Here is a 19964-nt window from a genome sequence, read left to right on the forward strand (position 1 = left end):
TATATATATATATATATGTGTGTGTGTGTGTGTGTGGTGGGAGGGGTTTCAATAATCTCTGAAAAGGCAATATTTTCTTTCTGTTCACTTAACCTCATGCTGATAATTGCTACTGGGTGCTGATAACTATTCATGTGTGTATATGACACAGACTGCATACTAATTTTGCAGGTGCGAGGAAGCCACTACAGTGAGAGAAGGAGAAAGTGTGGCAGAAGTAAATCTGCTCAGACTGCACACAGTCGCCACAATGATTTAACAAACCTCTTTCTTAGCTTGTTAACCGTTTTACTACCCACAGAGTCAGATGCACAAACAGCAAGCTGTGTTTGATGGGACTTGTGTGTCTCAGTGTGTAAGTAAATATGTCTGGAGCTTCAACATCCAGGGATGGAAACTAAAGCTAGATCCAGCTAGTTCCCCTACAGGCTCCAAAATCAAGTTTACATGTGCTGACCTATCTATACACAATAATGTTAAACCCTCTTATATGATTCGTAACCTTCTTCTTTTCTACAGTTTTGTTTTTCTCTGATCCTGACTAGAAAAAGGTTAAAGTGCCGACTTCCAGCTGTCATCATTTGATGAAAACTGTAACAAATTGTAGACCTTTTTGTACATTCCCCTGGGGCTAAAAGTGTTGCCTACACTGCTTACCCAGTGAGTGGATATGAACAAGCCAAAACACAGTAAAAGCTGAGAGTCAGCACTTTAACCTCTGCTGTTTTACCTGAAATGCAGTTTGCTGGAGCCAAAATAACAGAAAGGTGTCACTCAGACACAGAAGCTCTCACTGCCACAGTCATACATTAACATCACTTTAAACATCTCATGAGTCATGATATGACTTCACTGCACTATATCATCACATCACTCTACATATGCACCCAACATATGCACCGGCCAAAAATGATTATAAACGGAGAGCCCCTGTTTCAGTGACTCTGTTTCATTATAGGAATCAATATTACTAATTCAGACTTGCCCATGGGTAGAAGCCTGTCTGCTGAAACCATACAAAATCATTAAGCTGCATTAGTAAGCTCTTAAAACCACACTGGTACAATGGTTAGCTTTTATTCAATAAAGCTGGGATAATTAATTCAAAGCTGGTACACTGTACTCTGAGTGAATACAACATGGAATTAGAAGAACAAACACACACGTACACACTCTGTCTCGCTCTCTTTCTCACTTACACAAACACACATTAAAGTACAGGGATGTAAAGGCGCACACAGTGAGTCAGAGACACAAAACACACAATAAGGGGCCGTGTAAATGATGAGCAAATACAAAAAAAATTAAAAATTACAAATACACACAGATCCAAAAAAGTAAACCGGCAGAAAGACAGATACTCTTTTGGCTGGAAGCTATGTTACATATTCATAACCCTCTCTTGCCTTTAAGCGTGTTTCTAAAAATGGAAACAAGCTTTACTTTGCTACATGTCAAAGACTAACCTTGACATGTTGAAAAAAGTCTGCCACACCACACAGGGACACGCATGTCTGCATCAACACTGATGTCTTAAACATGATGTTTTAGCTTTAGCAGCAACAATGCTTTAGGACGCCAAATGTAAAAGAGGCAGCATTTGTGTTGGTGTCACAGTTAAAGGTAGGGTAGGAGATTTTGAAAACTCAGTGAGAGTCAACCAGATTTCGAAAGTAAACACACGCCCCTTTCTCTCAGAGCTCACCCTGAAGCCACGCCTCCCAATCACATGGACGCGCATTACCTGAAGACGAACTGCGGTCTGTGACTTCGGCCATCATGCACGTACCTCTCTGGTGCGTGCAGAGCAGCAAGAGAGTGACAACCAGCCAATACTCTGTGCAAGGTCCACCCAGAGGATTGGCTGATGTTTTTAGCGTTTTATAGCTTCCACAGATGATTAATATTCTTCGATTCAATGCGAAACTGCCTAAATAATTGGCTGCTATCAGATTGTAAAGAGAAGTTACACTAATTAAACAAAAAGTGCATCAGAATGAAATCTCCTACCCTACCTTTATGAATGCCTACAGTGCACATATTCTGCATTACAGGACTGTAAAATGCTCTGGCAATGTCATAACAACAGCGACAAAGTTCCTCTTTCAGATTTAGCCAAAGATATGCTTCATGAAGGCAGATACTTTTCACTATCAAAATATGGACTCTTGTGCCGAATATAAGGACATATCAAACCCTGAAAAGATAAGTACTCCAGCCACAGCTGTCAGGAGAAGAAAAATATGATATTTAAATCATCTAAGCCTGATGTCTTCCACACTGTGGCTGATAGATGACATACCAGAGGAGCAAATGGAAGGAGACCAATTCATTTAATGCAACTTCAATGATGCAGACAAACAGAGGCACTGATAAAAAAAAAAAAACACGGATAACAGACAGCCATTTTTATATTCAATGAAAAATAGATAGAAAGAATGACAGATCCAGATAGAGGAAGGGAGATAATAGCTGGAGATTATACACCAATTTCACATCTGACAACAAGCAGTCACAGGACAGAAGACCTAAGGTGACCCTGTGAGCTCACGGAACAAGCTTCCAGTGAAAAGGCTATGATGGAAAACTCTACATGAACGTGTAATAAATTAATGATGGCTGAGTTTGTACTAAGTCTGAAGAATGAAAGATCGTGTGTGGGTGCTGTGATATTAAGTCTTTGACAACCATTGCTGTTTAACAGTGGAGACACATTTCTTTTATTTAGATAAAAAGATTAGCTCAATGTTTTTTTTAAATTATGGTGCCTTATAGGTAAGGGCTGTTTTCATAGAATACTGAAGCTTCTGTACATATTTGTTTTGGAAGGGGGATTCTTGCCAGAGTTCATAAATTGTATTTTTAGCATTTCTGTACACTGAGGAACATCATTTGAATGATAATAAAAACTGAATTACAGAGGCAAACAATCAATCATGCTGTACAGACTTAGCACCTTCTGTGTTATTATGTGTTAGAGAGTCTGAGCTGAGAAAACAGCCATCACACCAAAAAAGGTTATTTGTGATGACCTGCATTGTTATTTTGCATATATACTCTTAATGCTGGGAAATGGTTATTAAGTGCATTTTGCTTTTAATCCATCAGGGAAAAGTTTATGATAATTAATTCAGTTCTCTGCATTATAAACCTTCTTCTTCAAATTTTAATTACACATATATTAATGCCATTCATTAATTTGCCAGATGAAAAACAAATCCTTTGTCATAGTCAGGAGGAGTGACTGGGCGCCGTCCAAAAATGGTATAAAATGGATATGAATGTCTGTGTGTGTACTTTTTCATACAACTGCAACAACTACAGTAAATGGATGCAGGCTTAATGTGTGTGTGTGTGTGTGTGTGTGTGCGTACCTGTATTCTTCCTGAGTGAACACAGGAATAACAGAGGGCTGCAGGATGGTGATCTCTACCAGAGTGCTATTCTCCTTCACAGGCTCACCGTCGTCATAGGCCACCACCACCAGCTGCCAAACACAGAGAGGGAGAGACAGTACATAACCACATGCTCACTTACAGTATGGCTGCTGTCCTTTATCCTCTCTAACAATGCAAAAATATAATTTCACTCCATTATCCAGGAGTGGAAGAAGCTAATAGATGCTGCTAATGGATAACAAGCCTACCATAAACCAAAATAAATGTCTAGCCTTTTTACCTGCAATCTGAAAGCACATTGGAGAACAGGATGAGTGTGTGTCTCACTGCTGCACCTAATTTTTACCTGCTTAATTTTTATTTATCTGGGGGGTAACCACTCCCAACCACACCCAAAGGCATACTAATAAAGGGCCAACCTTAAACATTAAGACATGACTGCAATATTTTCCTCTGTATTCAGTCAGGAAATTGGTACTGATACTGCATTACCCTCCCTGCAGTAACTCATGCTTTAACAAGGTAACTGCTATATAAAAATCAATTTAACAACTCAGAACTTGTGGTAGTCTTATTGTTTTTTAGAAGATTTGTTGCTTTGTACACTGAACAGCCCTAAAAGCATGAAGCTGTGATGCCTTTAGGCTCGGAAGTTAGGTGCTCTACTTATACTTCTTGTGTATCAGTCCTTGTAAAAAAAAAAACTCCACACAGTGTTTATCTGTGTCAAAATCCAAAAATTGTACATGCTGTTGGAGTGGTTCATTTTGTTTGAGTTATATGGAGCAAACGAGGTAGAATTAGTCCCCTGAGTGATATCTACAGAGGACACAGAATCCTTGTAAGTGTTAATTAAAGCCCAATGAAAAGATGAAATTAGCCTGGCTCACAGTCCCATTGAGGAATGCAGCTGGGAAAAGGCAGTTTTGAAACTAATAAGCTACTGCAGTAGTCTTTGTAGCGTGGATGGGGATTTGTAAGAGCGCATAGTACAAAGACACCTTTATGTACACTAGTAAGCAAGTAAAGTCGAGAAAGTGATGATCAAATTTATTTTTAATGACTCTGCTCATGACATGTCGCCTCAAACCTCCACCTACGGAAATCCACAATCAAAAACAGAGAAACACATAAATCTGCTCCAGTATAAGGCTGCTACTGAACCCCTGCCTTACTACCAGTGTTTGAAAAGATCAATGTCATTGAATGAGACCTACATTAGCTGAAAGTGCATACTGTTTCTTGTGAAACTCACTACCAGAAGTTAACAGAAATGATGGTGTGTGTGTGTACTCACACTGAACTTCAGGTTGGGCTCCTCATTAAGGTTTACTCTGGTCACCACATGTCCCGTCTGCTCTTCCACGTCAAATATACTGGCAGAGTATGGATAAGCCTCCTGATCCACCTTATATCGCACCAGCCCTGCTGGAGTGCCCTGCGAAAAGAACACAATCTGCTTTACATTGTGTCAATGATTTAGATACTTGTTGCACTGCAGGACGACAACTGCCACTGGTATGAAATAATTATTACGCCCAGGAGCCTGAAATTAAAGCACAGTGTGGCAATAACTGTGTAATGACTTTTACAGTATTTATTATTGAAAGCAATTAGTTTGGACCCAAATGTCAAACAGTGTCACTAGCTTCAAATAGAAGTTAAAACACACACAATCACAGACACACACACCGACAGACACACACATTACCACTTTGGGTAAATGAGGTCCAAGTTCTAATGGCCATGAATTAACCTCTTAAGTGGTGCAGATAATGAGCAACCATCAGTTAAAGTGTCTAATTTGACTTAAAATGTCAGGAAATACATAAAATTACACTTTTTGTGAATGCTATATTTTTTAGTGTGGTTTAATGAGGACAAGTAAGACAAATTAACTGTAGAGAAAGTTTAATAGAAGGTGCTTTAAGAAATTAGACCTCTACATTTGCCGGGCAGAGGCTAATTCCTGAATGAGGAGTTTGAATTGTACATCCATTAAACAGCTGCAGAATACAGTGGAAAAAAAGTACATTCAGCAGGACGGTCCTAGTTCCCAGATATTCTGTAATCCTTCCCACACACATTTAAATAGGATTGTTTGTTTAGAAGGACAGAGCAGTTTGACACTCTGTTTACAGGCTGAGATGAATATTTGTAGTGTACGAGCTCACAGTTCTCTGGAGCTGTGTATTATTAAAGTGATGCTACTGTATCTGATTATCCATGGTACAACGTGGCTTGCCATTACGATGACTCTCTTAGCTTAAAACGACATCTCTGTTCTTTTTTTCCCCTCAGGGGATGAGAGGATGTTGCTAAATGTCTTGATTAAAGTTCTGACAGCGAACAATACATTGTGTCAAACTGTTGAACTACGGTCCTCTGTTTAAGGGGAAGTGTGTCTCAACGATCGTCTACACTAGCCATGGCTTCTGTGAAACTTCTGCAAGTCTTCAGTGGCATCTGAAACTATAGTGTCAGATCTTGTGAGCTGTGAAGTGCAGCTTCCAAGTCCTGGACTTATTTTTTTGAGCACACCCCACAGAAGTATATATGAATTTATATCTGAAGTATTTAGAGTCAACACCTTGAACTCTTTATCATGTTTTTTTAAACCATTCCTGAACACTCTCTTATATTTCCTGCCTCACAAACATCAACTTTCAGTTCCCTGTCTGCCTCATATGTCACACCCTTGCTCAGAAGCTTATTTCACCTGTCAGTGATTTAGATGTGGTGGATCAGGGTACAGCAAATTAAAAGGCATTTAGGGTGAATCAATTTTGAAATGTTAAAAAACTTCAACCCAGAGTAAAGGAAGATAATATGGATATTTTTATGTGATTTAACATTTATTTTTCAACCTGACATTTCTTCTGAAATGAGCTGTAGTGCTGCACAAATGTAACAATTTATTACATAACAGCCTGTGGTGAGTCAGCAGAACTCAACTGTGACAAATGCTTCAAATTTGTATTTTTCAGGTAAATTGTGTATCTGGGGGATAAAAAAAAACAACAACCATATATAATGGTTATATATTGTATATATCGTGGCTCTTAAGATCCAATTTAGTATATAACCTGGGCATTATAATGTTGCCTTTTGACTCAGGAGAATCTACTTTGATGCTTAAACCTGAAGTCTGAATCAATTTGGCTGATGTAGGATGACAGCGAGCATTATTAAAAGGAACACAAGGCTTTTATAGGGGTTTATGGGGCAGCATCAGTGGTGTGGAGGATCCTGCATGCAGATTGAGGGAAGGGAAAAAGACTGTGCAGCATCTTAAGCAACCATACTTTTGTGCACTCTGGCCTTTTTTTGTAAATATTTATTTGGTGAGTAAAACTGCAAATGTTTTCTGTTGTCAATAAAAAGAAATCCTGTTTCCCACACAGCCTTTCAGACCCGCATCAAAACAAATAGCTGTGTGAGTCAGCAAATCCTTGTAAAAGTAAGCTCACACAGTGCACACAGGCCTCCACACGAGCATGTTACCACCCTCTAAACTTCAGGTTAACTGCACCAGACTATCAAAAGGCCTGCGATGGATCACAAAGTGTGCTAACTTTTATTTTACAGCCGGGATAAAACCAGCCTAAACAGAGACGCTTAGTGTTAAAAGCCCAGTTTAGGTGTCATTAAGTGCTATGCTGGGATGGGAAAAGAAACCAAAAAAAAAACAAAGACTCCACTGGAGAAACAACTGCACACACATTCACACTGCCTGGAGATAAGCATCATTATGCTGCTTCCTTCCAACACACGATTTGAGGAGCAGTTTGATTGAACAGCGGCTGCAGGAAATGCTCACCGCAGGGTCAGAGTCGTTGGCCATCACTGTGGTTACGATGGTTCCCTTGATAGCATTTGGGGCAACCATGCCTCGGTACAGTGACTGGCTGAATACCGGAGAAAAGTCATTCATGTCCTGGAGAGAGATTATACACAAACACACAAACTTAGTGGCATTAGAGTTGCAATTGAAATTAAATATTTATTAATAAAGATGATAATAATTGGCTTCACAGGCTATGTTTTGTTTCCTACAATTCTTTGTGGAGTCCAGAGAAAGGTCTAAAAACCCTAATGCTTTTCCTTTAGTTCTTTTAGAGCTATATGTTCTAAATGATGGACTTTCAAACTGGGAAAATAAACAACAACAAATAAAGACATTGTTGCAAAGGACAGAAATTGGCAGATTACATTTCACTCAAACTGTAAAGCCTCAGATATCAGAATTTGAAATGAAATGGCATTAGCACCTTTACCATGGTGACTTCTCTGACATGCTTGTCACACTGTGCCCCGCAGCACTTTGTTTTTGTCTCTCTGTAATCATGGAGGCGAGGAACAAACAAAAGGCTAATAATAGAGACAGCCTAACTTTTTTTATATCTTCCACTTAAGTTCTGTATCGCCGGCTGTGCAGTAAAAAAACAAAACAATTTAGCCTCCCTCAAACTGAAAAGACACTTAACTCAAAGAGTGACACATCGGCCTCACTTATCCTTCTGCACTTTGGCCATACAGAGAAACACTCTGACCATCACACCCCCACACACTCACCAGTATTCTGACTGTTACAGAGGCTAGTCCAGGAGGCATGGTTCCCTCTGTGTCCAGGGCCTCCACAGTGAACGTGTAAGTGGCTTCTGAGTCAGCGAGAGCCTCATAGTCCAGCACCTTGAGAACTGACAGCTTCCCTGTTATGGGATCGATGTGGAATAGCTGAGCAATCTCCTGGTCCAAGCCTTCAGCTCTGATTCGATATGTGAGGTTGGAGCTGAGGTCAGTGTCTATCGCCTATAGAGGAAGAGAAAGGAGAGAGTCAGAACATGGGAAAGAAGCTAATATCATTACTACATGGTGTATACAGGCCAGGAAGACATGAATCACCATCAGCTGGAGCCAGCACCGGGCTGGAGGTATTTTCATTAGATCTGTTTGTCTGAAACGCCTGTGGTAGTAACCTTTAAAGTCCAGCTGGTGGTCCATATCTTATTTTTTTCTTTTTGTAAGTATTTTACTGCATAGCTGGAGGGGAAAGCTGCCTTTTTTTCCAATTTTACGATCTTCCACAGCTCCCTGGGAGTCTGCATGTGTTGTCAAATTATGATTTGTGGTGCTGACCTGAATGCAAAAATAACTAATTTGGTGATTTGGTAACTTAAGGCTAAACTAATTTAATAGACTGACCTCAGTCATCATCTTCTTAAATTGGAGGACGGAAATTACGTGTGGACATATATACAAAGAATCTGCAAAACTTGATATACAGAGAGTTTCTACCATATTTTGCAACAAATGGCTGCAGTTCCCTAAACCCTGTGCACACCCACCTTTAACTGTAATATGACCGTGCCTTTCGGGCTGTTCTCTGGTAGATTAACATTGTACGTTTGTTGGGTGAATACTGGACTGTTGTCATCTACGTCCAGAACTGTGACAGAGAGCGTTAATCTGGATCGGCGTGGGTCCACTGCACCATCCACAGCTTCAACGATCAGAAAGTAGTGACCCTTTGCCTGCAGAGTGGCAAGAGATTTATCATCAAACGTCAACAAAAAAACAACATCATGTCACACAACTTCAACTGACATTCAAGTTCCTCTCTGACCTCTCTGTCCAGCGGCACTGTGGTTATGATGGCTCCAGTGGCATTGATGGAAAATAGCTTCTGGTGGTTGACGAGCCGATAATGGACCTCGCCGCTCGCCCCCAGGTCAGGATCTGTGGCCTAAAACCGCATTAAAAAATAAAAGATGCACACAAAAGACTTTAATAAGGCTTTTTTAAAAATTCACGTAGATCTCCCAACTGCGTTGGAGTCATTATTTTAATTAAAAGTGAACTCAAATCAAGTGATGTGTGTGTGTGAGAGAGAATGAAACATTGATATATCTGAGTGCATACATAGACAGTTTGTAGATCTATCCTCTTCTTGTTAACATTTTCTTACATTCTGTAAGTAGGTGAATCCATGTGTGAAAGGGAGAGCAGCAGAAACGATCAATGGTATTTCCTGCTTCACATTTCACTGTGGAGCTTTTGTCTAATTGGTATGCATCCACATGTGAGCTTTTTGACCTTGTACTGTAGACCCAACACCACTTTATCCACTGTCTTCAGTTCAATTCCAGAAAAGAGGCTCGTAGACATTAGAAAAATTAGGAAAATTCCTGTGTTATTGCTCCTTTCTATAGGTTTCACACATTTGATAGGAAAGTTCTCTGGCTGTCACATATTTCCCTTGGTGCCAGCTGTTTCTTCCCTCTTATTGCAATGTGTCCAGTTGAAATAAACTTACTTTCCACCAGTAAATGATTCCAGAGTTAATGAGACAGTGGTTTAAATTTTCACTTTGTTGCACTTCTGTTTCTGCTCTCTGCAGTCAAACCCTGACTCCTTCCCCACATCATCTCCTTCATCTAATAACATAAGGTGGTGAGAAGGTGACAAATTGCTAGCTGGCGTTCCTTTCACCCTGTGTGAGCGCTCATCCTGTCCAATCAGCATTCTGCCTGCATTAAAATAGATGAGACCAGAGCAGAGGAGAGCTGAACAGAGGAGATATTAACGTGGTTTGTGTGTGCTGGGCTGCGGTTTGCTTACTGTGCTGTTTGCCTATATACAAGTCCCCAGAAAAAATATATAATTTGGGATTTAGTGGCAGGCATTAAAAATAATTGGTTCACACCTGTAAGGAACTGTGTGTGTGTGTGTGTACATGTGTGTGTATGTCTGTCTTTGTGAAAAAACAATTTAAGTTTCAGATCTGGTCAGATGGTCATTCCTTTACGTTCTTAAAAAGGCAGTTTTAGGGTTAAAACTTACATAATGTAGTGGAATATGCACTACTAAGTATATTCAGCTGAACTGAGTCACATTTTGACAGAGTAGCATCACTTGCAATGGTACTTTAACATATTAAATCCTAGCAACACGTGTAAATCAAAATGGCATTACATCAAACTCTCATGCTGACATTGTTGTGACTGTGAGTCATATTGGTATATTGCTGTTGTAGTTGCTCTCCCTTCCTGCCTACAGGGGGAGCATACTACACTTTTTTCTCCTGTATTTGGATTTTTGTGACAAGTTGTTGTTTTGGCCATGCTCACCCTCAAGTTTTTATTCTTTGGTTTTTAAATACATCTGTGTTCGCCACTAAACCTGGATGTTCTTGGAGGCTGGAGAGTCTGCCAAATTTTTAACCTTGTTTCCACAAAACAAACAAACAAACAGAACCCCAGCAGATTTGGTCAATAATACATCCTTCAGGTACAGCGTACGGTTACATACAACATTATGGATCTTTACTAAGAAGTCTAGGGTTCCCCCACAAACTACAAACTGTTTCGCAAGTTTCGTTTTGGCAACAACAACATGTGAAGCATTAAAACAGGGTAAAGGGGGTAGGTAATGATCATCTTAAACCACACCATGGAGAAAAACTGTTTCCATCATGGGCAGCCATTTTCGGCTACCATCAGGAAGAATCCCCGCCCCCATCAATATGTAGGAATGTGACTAGACAAAGACGCATACGTGTGTCTTTTTGGAGGAATCAACCTCTTATGTTTTTTTTTTGTTTTTTTGCAGGAGAGCATGCATGTGCAGAAAATGTTGCCTGTCCATATATCATATAGTTAAGTCTGTTTGTAACCTTCATGCTAAATTGTCAACATTGTCAGTTGAGTGAGTTTATATAACCCTATTACTCAATTCATATTTACATTCTGCTTTATTTGCCGAGCTGCTGTCACTGCTCGCTGTTGCAGTGACCCATTTTCGCCTCTTTCCCCAATTTTGAGTCATTAAAGTTTCATCATATCTCACACAGTGACTATTAGAAATTAGGCTCCATCTTGCCAATGTTATGCAGACTCAGAGAGAGAGAGAGAGAGAGAGAGAGATGAAGTCCTCTTGATGTGATTTATATTCAGTGATTCATCGTTATCTGAGGGTAAAACTGTTATAAATTTAATGGAGCATCCAGCTTTTGGGTGATTATTGTGGGTTGTTTGGAGAAGAGAGAGAATAAATGAAACATGGAGGGAGATCAGAGAGAGAGAGCAAGGTAGGAGAGAAGCTGGAGAAATACAAAAAAAACAAGGTGCAGAGCAAACATTCAGCTAAGAGAAAAGAGCACGAGTGGATGTCCCTGCTGCGCTACAACAGAACAGAATCATTATGTTTCACACTAATTATTTCTTTGAAAATACAGTCTTTGGTGGAGGGTTAGATGAGAAGACAAAGACAATATTTTAATCTGATGTGTGTTGCCACCTGACAAAGACTACAAATGAGGGGAAACAGGCTGATTCTGCCCACAGGAGACAACATGACATCACATGCTGCAGACGAAGAGACAGCAATTAATTATTGAGAAGACTTTCTGCGAAGTTACAAGTCTACTACACGACTTGTGATCAATTACATGTAAAAAACCCAAATTAATGTCAGGAATGTCCCTGTAATTATGACTTCATAAAAAAAAGGTGAATTCTATTAAGATTCCAGAGTAAATTTGTTAACGCGTTATCGTCAGCGATTAGAATGTGAGTACTGGCACGTAGGAGGATGCTTGAAGGTTGATTAAATATAGATCCAGTAGAATCTTAACAAGCCTTAAATAACTTGGTTGTGATTAGCCAGACTTGGAAGCAGTCCATATCATTCTCCTGTGTGCACACTCAATGACTGAAAGACTGTAGCAAACACATTTGTATGTAAAGACAACATCCATTTCCAGCTGTCAGTGAGTGGATGGTTTGTACGTTCAGGGACCTCTTTCACAACAAAATGCCAAACAGCTGTAATTTTCTCACACATGAAAAATTGACCTCTGCACACCACCATACGCTGGATTAAATCCTTGGGATAGATGGAATAGTTGGAATAATGACATGAGGGCATACTTATTAATGGCTGCAGTTCCTGGAGTTACTGTAGAAGGTGCGTGCCTGTAAGCATGTGTGTGACTTTCTCCCCGCCTTTATCTTCCCTCTTCTATTCTCTCGCCTTGTGTCGTATCCCCTCCCTCGCCGTCTTTCTCGCAGTTCTCTTGGCATAATTACATTGCCAGACAGTTAAAAGCCAGGAACACAATAGAATTAATGTCTCAGCTGCCTTACGTCTGCAGCTTTTCAACACGAGCTGACGGGGGGAAGAAAAAAAAAAAAAGCTTGAAGAGAGCTTGAAGCCTGAAATATATACACTCCATCTCTACAATCAGCAGCTCTGCCTTTTTTGTGTTCAGGTGCTCATGTCTCTTTTCTTTCCCCTTTTTTCTTTTTTATCACTTTCTCACCTCCACCTCTAATTTCATTCCTAGAATATAGTAAGAGAAGTGCCTGCAACTGAAACTAAATTTTTTTCCCCATCTGTCTCTGAGAGCATTTCTTTTGCTGCACTAATAAAACCTTATAGTCAGGTATTACAACACTGCGGGTGTCTTTTCTAAGTCAGTAACACAAACAGACAAGCTATCACTAGTAGTCTGACTCCAGCATTGTGTGTGTAATTGTTACTGTTAGCATTAATAGCTACTTTTTGACAACATAAATATGCTCATCCAAACAAACATACAAAATATTTGTACTTCATTTACTATGATTACACTGGTTTATAGGATCTAAGGACCACACATATTCATATATCTGAGAGGTTGGGCTGATGAAGAGGATGTTTATGAAGAACTAATATATTTCCTCTATGTAAAATCTTTTTTTAAGGCTTTCACTACACGGGGTGATCTGTGGCCTGAGGAGTCAATTTGAGAAAAGGTAGCACATTTATTTTTCAAGCTAGTCCAACCCTAAATTTACACATGTTTGGAGCACACAGAGCCCTTCTGTGAAAAAGTCAGGGTCTTGAACCCCCAGAAGGTACCTCACAGATGTGATGACAGCATCACTTACAAAATGAGCTCCTCCTTATCTAAACAAAAGATAAAAAGGGAAACATGAAGAAGTGTAAAGAGTGATCGATAATGTTTACTTTCCTTATAGACATATTTTTATTTAGCAATAAGAAACTATTTACAAAGAGAAGACATTATTTTTGTGTGTATCACATTCACACAGCACACAAAAGGTTATCAGTCGTGCTGTTGGTTGGCAATCACGCCACGAACAGCAAACAGCTGCAGCAGGTGATTTCACTGATTTATTCGACTCTCTATGGATGAGGTTGTGAAAATCTTCAGGTGGTGTGTTGGAAAGGTACAAAAGCCTCCCTCTTATTGTATATCAAAGGACTGTATGCTGGGAGATTAACCAAACTGTAGTCATTTATGGGGTAATCTGGGACGCAGCTAGCTTCGTAAAACATTTGATTTTTCTAGTGATGCATACCATCATCATGTCTTGTTGATTCAGCAGAAAAGTCAAATGATTGCCATCAAAGGCCAGTGCAGTGCAGCTGCAATGATAGAGTGTCATCTCCATCTTTGACACTGTCAACACCAGAGTATAATTATTTTTTTAATCCATCAAGCTGCCTCAGAAAACCTAAGGTCGCTGCTTGTGTGTGACACTTTATACAGCCCACATCAACATGTGCAAAGGGAATGCATGATTTCACAATAAAAGCATGTGAGCGTTTGTGGCACTCTTAGGTCTGCAGGTCAGTCCTGGTACACCAAGAGTGTGTTGCTGTAATACACAGACTGTTGCAACCAATATAAATCCACCCAATGATGAGCTCCACATTAGGAAGAACTCTATTTTCTGTGTTGTTAGTCTTTTCCTTTCACTGCAGCCATGCCTCATTCTCAGGCTATTAATATTATTAAGGTGTTATATTTAAATCCTTCAACCTCTGCTCTAAGCTCTTTAGCTGAGGATCAGCTGTTGCTATTTAATATGGGCTCATTAATTTCTAACAACAAACAAATCTATGTCACAGATGTCTGGTATCCTAAAAGTAACTCCACTCCTTTAAACCAATCATCATCAGCCATATTTTAATTTCTGTTTTATATAGCAGTTCTGTCCTTGCTGGTCATATGACTTCCTGAATCCACTTCTTTTCCCAGTGCCTTTTAGTACAGAAACCATGTCTTCACCTCATGAAAGTCAGATTGAGAATGCCGCTGTACTCCCTTAGCTCTGTCATCTCCTTCTTCTCGCTCCCTCACCTCTCCCTAGTGTCTTTCTCCCATTTCTCTCTGCCACCCAAGCATGTCTCACTTCCTTCCCTCTTTCCATCTCTCTCTCTCTACCTCACCAGCATCAGCACACCAAGGTCAGGCCTATTCATTCTTCTGGAAATCTGTTTAATACCTACAGGTACGGACCCTGGTTTGGAATGAAGCCCAGAGTCGTGCCTTGCTCGGCCCGCTGAGGGATCACGCCGTCTGTTTTGGTTTGGAAGATATCCAAGGGTCCTTGAAAGGGAGGAAGTTCAGGATTGGAATACTTTCAAGTGCCCTCTCTACAGATTAAGGTGGGATTTTGAATGTTGGATTTGGAACATACCCAGAGGTCTGAGTGAGAGCTAAAAATCAGAATGAAATGTCCTCTTTACAGATAAGGATGAATTTATGAGTTTGGAATTGTGCCCGACGGTCTAAAAAAGCAAAGGTGTCAAAGTAAGTTTGGGACCTGCTGAAGGTCTGACGTTTTAAAATCCTGGACAAAGGTGCACATGGGTCATATATTATTATTATAGGAGCAGTCCTGCTGTTGAAGCAAAGAAGCATGATTAACATTTAGAACCTGGCAAAGTGTCAGACTGATCAAAGACCCACTGACACTGGTGTATAAAGGCTATGAATTAAGCTTGGAGCAAATCCAAGTAAGCATGCAACTGAGGGAGCATCTTTAAAGATCAGAGCCTATCAAAGTGTCAGATTTACCCATGGCCTCTTGTCTGGGGACTACATACTTATTAGGTCTGGAACAAGTCCAGGGGTCTTTGCAGTAAGTGGAGGCAAAGGTGCTGATATAGGTGAAAACATATCTCTGCTTTTAGTAGAATAAAATTAGATTTAGATCTGTGTATTTGCCACGTGTGATCTTATTAATTTCTAGAATATTGGCCCCTTCTTTAACATAACAGGACAGAACACAGGGCGACTGACTGCAGCGTTTCTTTTACATTGACTCTCCTAAATTATTTTATGTGTACAAAGAATTTTAACATCTCAGGAAGACACTTTTATCATCACAATGATGCAGGAACGACATTTTACTACAACCAGTTCTACCTGCAACATCCACACACAGTCATCTGAGAATACTGACATAAAGTCCTAATTTCAAAACTACCACAGTTATGTTAGTGATCCTTGGTCCCTGTTGCAATAGATTATAAGAGCTGAATTTAATTAGAGCCAGTGTGAATCTGTGTGTGTCTGCGTCTGTGTGTAAAGCATCACTTGTGTTGTGTTGAGACATTAATCTATTTACAAAGTGACATTGTAGGGACACAAATAGGAAACTCACAGGATGTAAGTTATTATATTTAAAGGTGACAGAGGACAAAGAATGTTTTTAAGTGTTTAAAGCTCCAGTGTGGTGCTTCTGTTTCCCCCTACTGGCAGTGAGCGTAATGACACAAACGCTGTTGACATGTTCACTAATCCCACAATGGTGAAACTCCATGTTTTTCTAAGTTTGCACTCAGACTTGCCAGAACAAGGTTTTTATTCTGCCACAGTAAAAGAGAATTGTATTCAACATGCTGGACTCTCTCGCTGTGCTGTGCTTTTTAATTTGCAGCAGGTAGTTATTGATTCTGTGAGATAGTCTGTAATCTGCTTATTGTTTAGGTTGTGCACTAATTATACCAACAGATTAGTTTAATGAAAAGCACGTAAACAAATGTACAGTCATGCACATGGTGATAATAAGCACACAGACATGCTGGTCACGCACAAGCATTAATAAACAGTGAGTGAAGTAAGTAGGAGAAAAAAATGTGTGTGTGTGTGTGAGAAAGAGAGAGAGAGAGAGAGAGAGCTGACTGTAGATGACACTGTATGTGTGTATGTGCATCTTCTTACCTTGACCTGTCCAACATAGGCGTGATCCTGCTCTTCAGTGACAGTGAGGTTCACCGGCAGTGAAGAATTGAACAGCGGGTCATTGTCATTAACATCTGTCACCACGATGTTCACCGTCGCAGTGGAGGTCTGAACACACACACACAAAAGTTTGTGTTACTATTCTGGTCAGTTAAGTGATGTCAGAAAGTTCAGTTTTCTGTGACTGTTTATCAAAGTACACAGAGAACGCCGCCTTTTTTCCACACAGATTTTATTTCACCATCTTCGTCTATTTGTGCCTCATTTCGCTGGCTTACATAAGAGCCCATTCTGCTTGTTAATTAGCCGTAGTCTGATCCTGGCTGACCCATCTCTTTGTGCTTAAAACAACTGTTCACTCTAAAAATAGCCACTTGGTCCTTCTTGCATTTTCTTGTGTTGCATTAAAAGGTGTTTTATGTTAACCCATTAGTGCAGGGCTTCAGACTAACCTTTTTAACATGGGGCACGACCAAAAAAGGTAGGGGTGCACATGTTAAAACAACAGGCAACGACAGGAAATAAAACAGGAGTTTCATGTACCATGATCATGTTTTAAATTCAGTGATACATTTTTGTGAAGCACAGCATCAACATAAACATAGCACAACAAAGCCAGGTAAATTCACACAGCCATTTGTCACAAAAAACCTGGCAAAACCATGAAAACCCGAATAGTGGCAACAAGTCTTCCTCTTCCTCCTCCGCTTTAAACATGTTCACCTAGACTGCTGTTTCTGCTGATGTTTAGCAGCGAAACGCCTTCAAAACCTGTGTGTGTGTGTGCGACGTGCACGTGTGAGGCGCTCTGCACATTTCTCATAAAGTATGAATAGTCCGGGCCGAAACTAACTTTGTTCTTGCCATCTCAAGAAAATGAACAAATTTCACTGTTCTCCTGGAGTATGTAACAAGCTTTAGCCAGTTTAATGTTCATTCATCCTCCGCCATTGTTAACCGACTCAAACAGACACTGTCTTTCCACTGTTCCTTCTCACTCATTAGCTACTTCCATTCCCTCACCAACATTGGTCAGCCACCTGCAGCATCGGATGCGCGAGTGGGTGTAGAATTTACTCACACACTGCCTGAAATTTATTTAAGCACACATCTGCGATTTTACTGCGAATTTACTTGCTCTGTTTCCTGATTTGGTCTCAAAATGCGAGCATTTGGTCGCAGTCTGGAGCCCTGTGGCATCCCCCCCACAAAGCAGAGTAAAACCTTGGAAGCATTCCCAGACAAGTTTTCCCAGATAATTAGCATTCTGTAACATATTATATTTAGAAAAATACTATTACCGGTAACTGTGTCAACTATATTTCCCTATATCTTCTTTGCAAAGGTCTATAAAGGTCTAATATTATTTACAGTAAATGTCACAAACAACCAAACAGCATAAGTTTAGGAGTGAGAGAGAGAGGCAGCTTGGAGGTCACAAATATCCTAATTTAACTTTCATGAGAGAAAAGAGAGAGAGTCATCCAAAATGTGACTTTGAAAGGAGGGAATTGAGAGGAAGAGGAAAATAAGGGAGAGCGAACCGATTTACAACAGTGGGATGAAAAGAGGAAAATAAGCAGCGTGTGTGGGTTTGTGTGTGGGAGAGTGACAATCACTGAGGTGACAACAGGCTATTGAGGTTGGCAGGGGACATGCTGATGCAAGTAATTTGAGGTTAAGAGCTCACAGTTGACAAAACAGTTTATCTGAATGCCAATATATGTAAAGCAGAAGGAGCGAACTCTGATATGATGAAAAAGGCGGGCTGTGAGCGACACTGGCAAACACACAGATAGACACTACAGAAAGAGATGGAGTCAGCCGTGCACTGGGAGTTCTTAGGATACCGCTTTTCAGATGCCACAGAGTTGATTGAATTTATTATCTCATCAGTACCACTACCCCCTTTAACTCCAACACACACACTTCCTGTAGAATTAAAGGTCAGCTTATTATAAGTCTTATATGGAAACACGTGATTGCATAGAAAATGTGTGAAACAAATCTCAGTGCTGCTAGCCTGTAGGAGGTGTTTTGTTACAGTAAGTATATTGCAACAGCCTTAATTCTAGCCCTATTTAATACAGTTTGTTATTACAGACCACCCACAGACAGCGGCACTCGTCCAGTTACAATGCACATTGTCCTGCTGTACTGCACCATCTTGTAGGGCCCTCAATCTGTGGCAGTATGATGGATTTACTGGCAAAATAGCCAATTAGGCACTTTGTAGTCTGACAGTCTCACAACAGGACATTTAATAATATAGGACACTAACGGGTGTGTATGTGTGTGTGCACATATGAAGACACCCCAAGGCCTTTCGGGTGATGCTGATTAATGGAACTGTATAGGGCAACTATACTCCAATCTTCTCTTTTCCTTTCTTTCTTTTCTTGTGGTACTTTGTGTCTTTCTGTGCTGCTGCTATTCTTCTCTTGTATGTGCTCCCTCTCTCTGACTGTTCTCACTGTTTTTTTTCTCTCTCCTTCCAAATATAATGGAGTGTCAAGCAGAAAAATGTCCAAACCACTTTTAGCTATTTCTGACTTCAGGACCCTTGGGGCGCAAAGATAATACACTAATTGTCTAGGTCAAGAGAGCAATTGACTAAGTATGTGTGTGCGTCAGTGTGTATTTATCAAGACTTGTGTATGAACACACTACAGTTGTTCAGGCAGTAACAGCCCCTTAAATATCTCTCACATCTCTTTTCCTCCCACTCACTGTTCCTTTCCATACCGCCAGGTAGTATGTAAGAGAAGGTCACAGTATTATAAATTTTCATCATTTCCTTTCCTTAGCAGGATATTAAACTTTACCTTTGGTTTAATTGACATGTAAAAGAAGGGGGGGGTTAATGAGGAGGAGGAGGAATTTTTGTAATGCGAAGAGAAGAGAAGAGAAGAGAAGAGAAGAGAAGAGAAGAGAAGAGAAGAGAAGAGAAGAGAAGAGAAGAGAAGAGAAGAGAAGAGAAGAGAAGAGAAGAGAAGAGAAGAGAAGAGAAGAGAAGAGAAGAGGCGAACTGATTAAAGAAGAAGGAGGGAATGGGGAGGGCAGGGGGACCCCATCCAATGCCCTCATTTGACTTTCATGTGAGAGCGATTGAGTGTGAGCAAATGTGAAATTTGACTTTTAAACGAGTAAAGCAGAGAAGAAGACAGTGAGAAAAAGAGAGAGAAATTGACTGGTGACCTGTGATCAATTAGGTAAGTGAGAAATCGGGCAGGGGCACATTCATACAATTTATCTTTGTAAAACAACTCTTGTAGTTCTGCAAACACATTCAAATAAGACTTTTTAATGCAATTATTCAGACCCATGAAAGGCTGAGAAGGTGAAGTAAAAAGCCTGCCACCAGAAATAGAATGGGTGGAGGATGCTCAGTTTCAAAGAATTCTCCACTGAGACACTAACTGTGTTGTGCTGGGTTGTAAAAATAAAAAATGCCATAGAGAGAGAGAACCAGCGAGAACTAGCGTACAATTTATTGAATACATTGTTATATTTTGAAATAATAA

At 40.1% G+C, this 19964-nt stretch overlaps 1 protein-coding gene across 1 annotated transcript in view; it reads right to left on the minus strand.

The window, feature by feature from the left end:
- Positions 1–19964, minus strand: part of LOC114451632 (protocadherin-15-like) — a 109510-nt gene that overhangs the window by 38232 nt on the left and 51314 nt on the right. Inside the window, exons 19-25 of the mRNA XM_028430396.1 lie at positions 16420–16548; positions 9025–9144; positions 8747–8932; positions 7974–8210; positions 7219–7335; positions 4696–4836; positions 3375–3487 (exon numbers count right to left, since the gene is read on the minus strand). Of these exons, the coding sequence (XP_028286197.1) occupies positions 3375–3487; positions 4696–4836; positions 7219–7335; positions 7974–8210; positions 8747–8932; positions 9025–9144; positions 16420–16548 (1043 nt within the window). The remainder of the gene's footprint in view (positions 1–3374; positions 3488–4695; positions 4837–7218; positions 7336–7973; positions 8211–8746; positions 8933–9024; positions 9145–16419; positions 16549–19964) is intronic.

The sequence above is a fragment of the Parambassis ranga genome, chromosome 19, assembly GCF_900634625.1.
Source record: "Parambassis ranga chromosome 19, fParRan2.1, whole genome shotgun sequence".
Lineage (NCBI taxonomy): Eukaryota > Metazoa > Chordata > Actinopteri > Ambassidae > Parambassis > Parambassis ranga.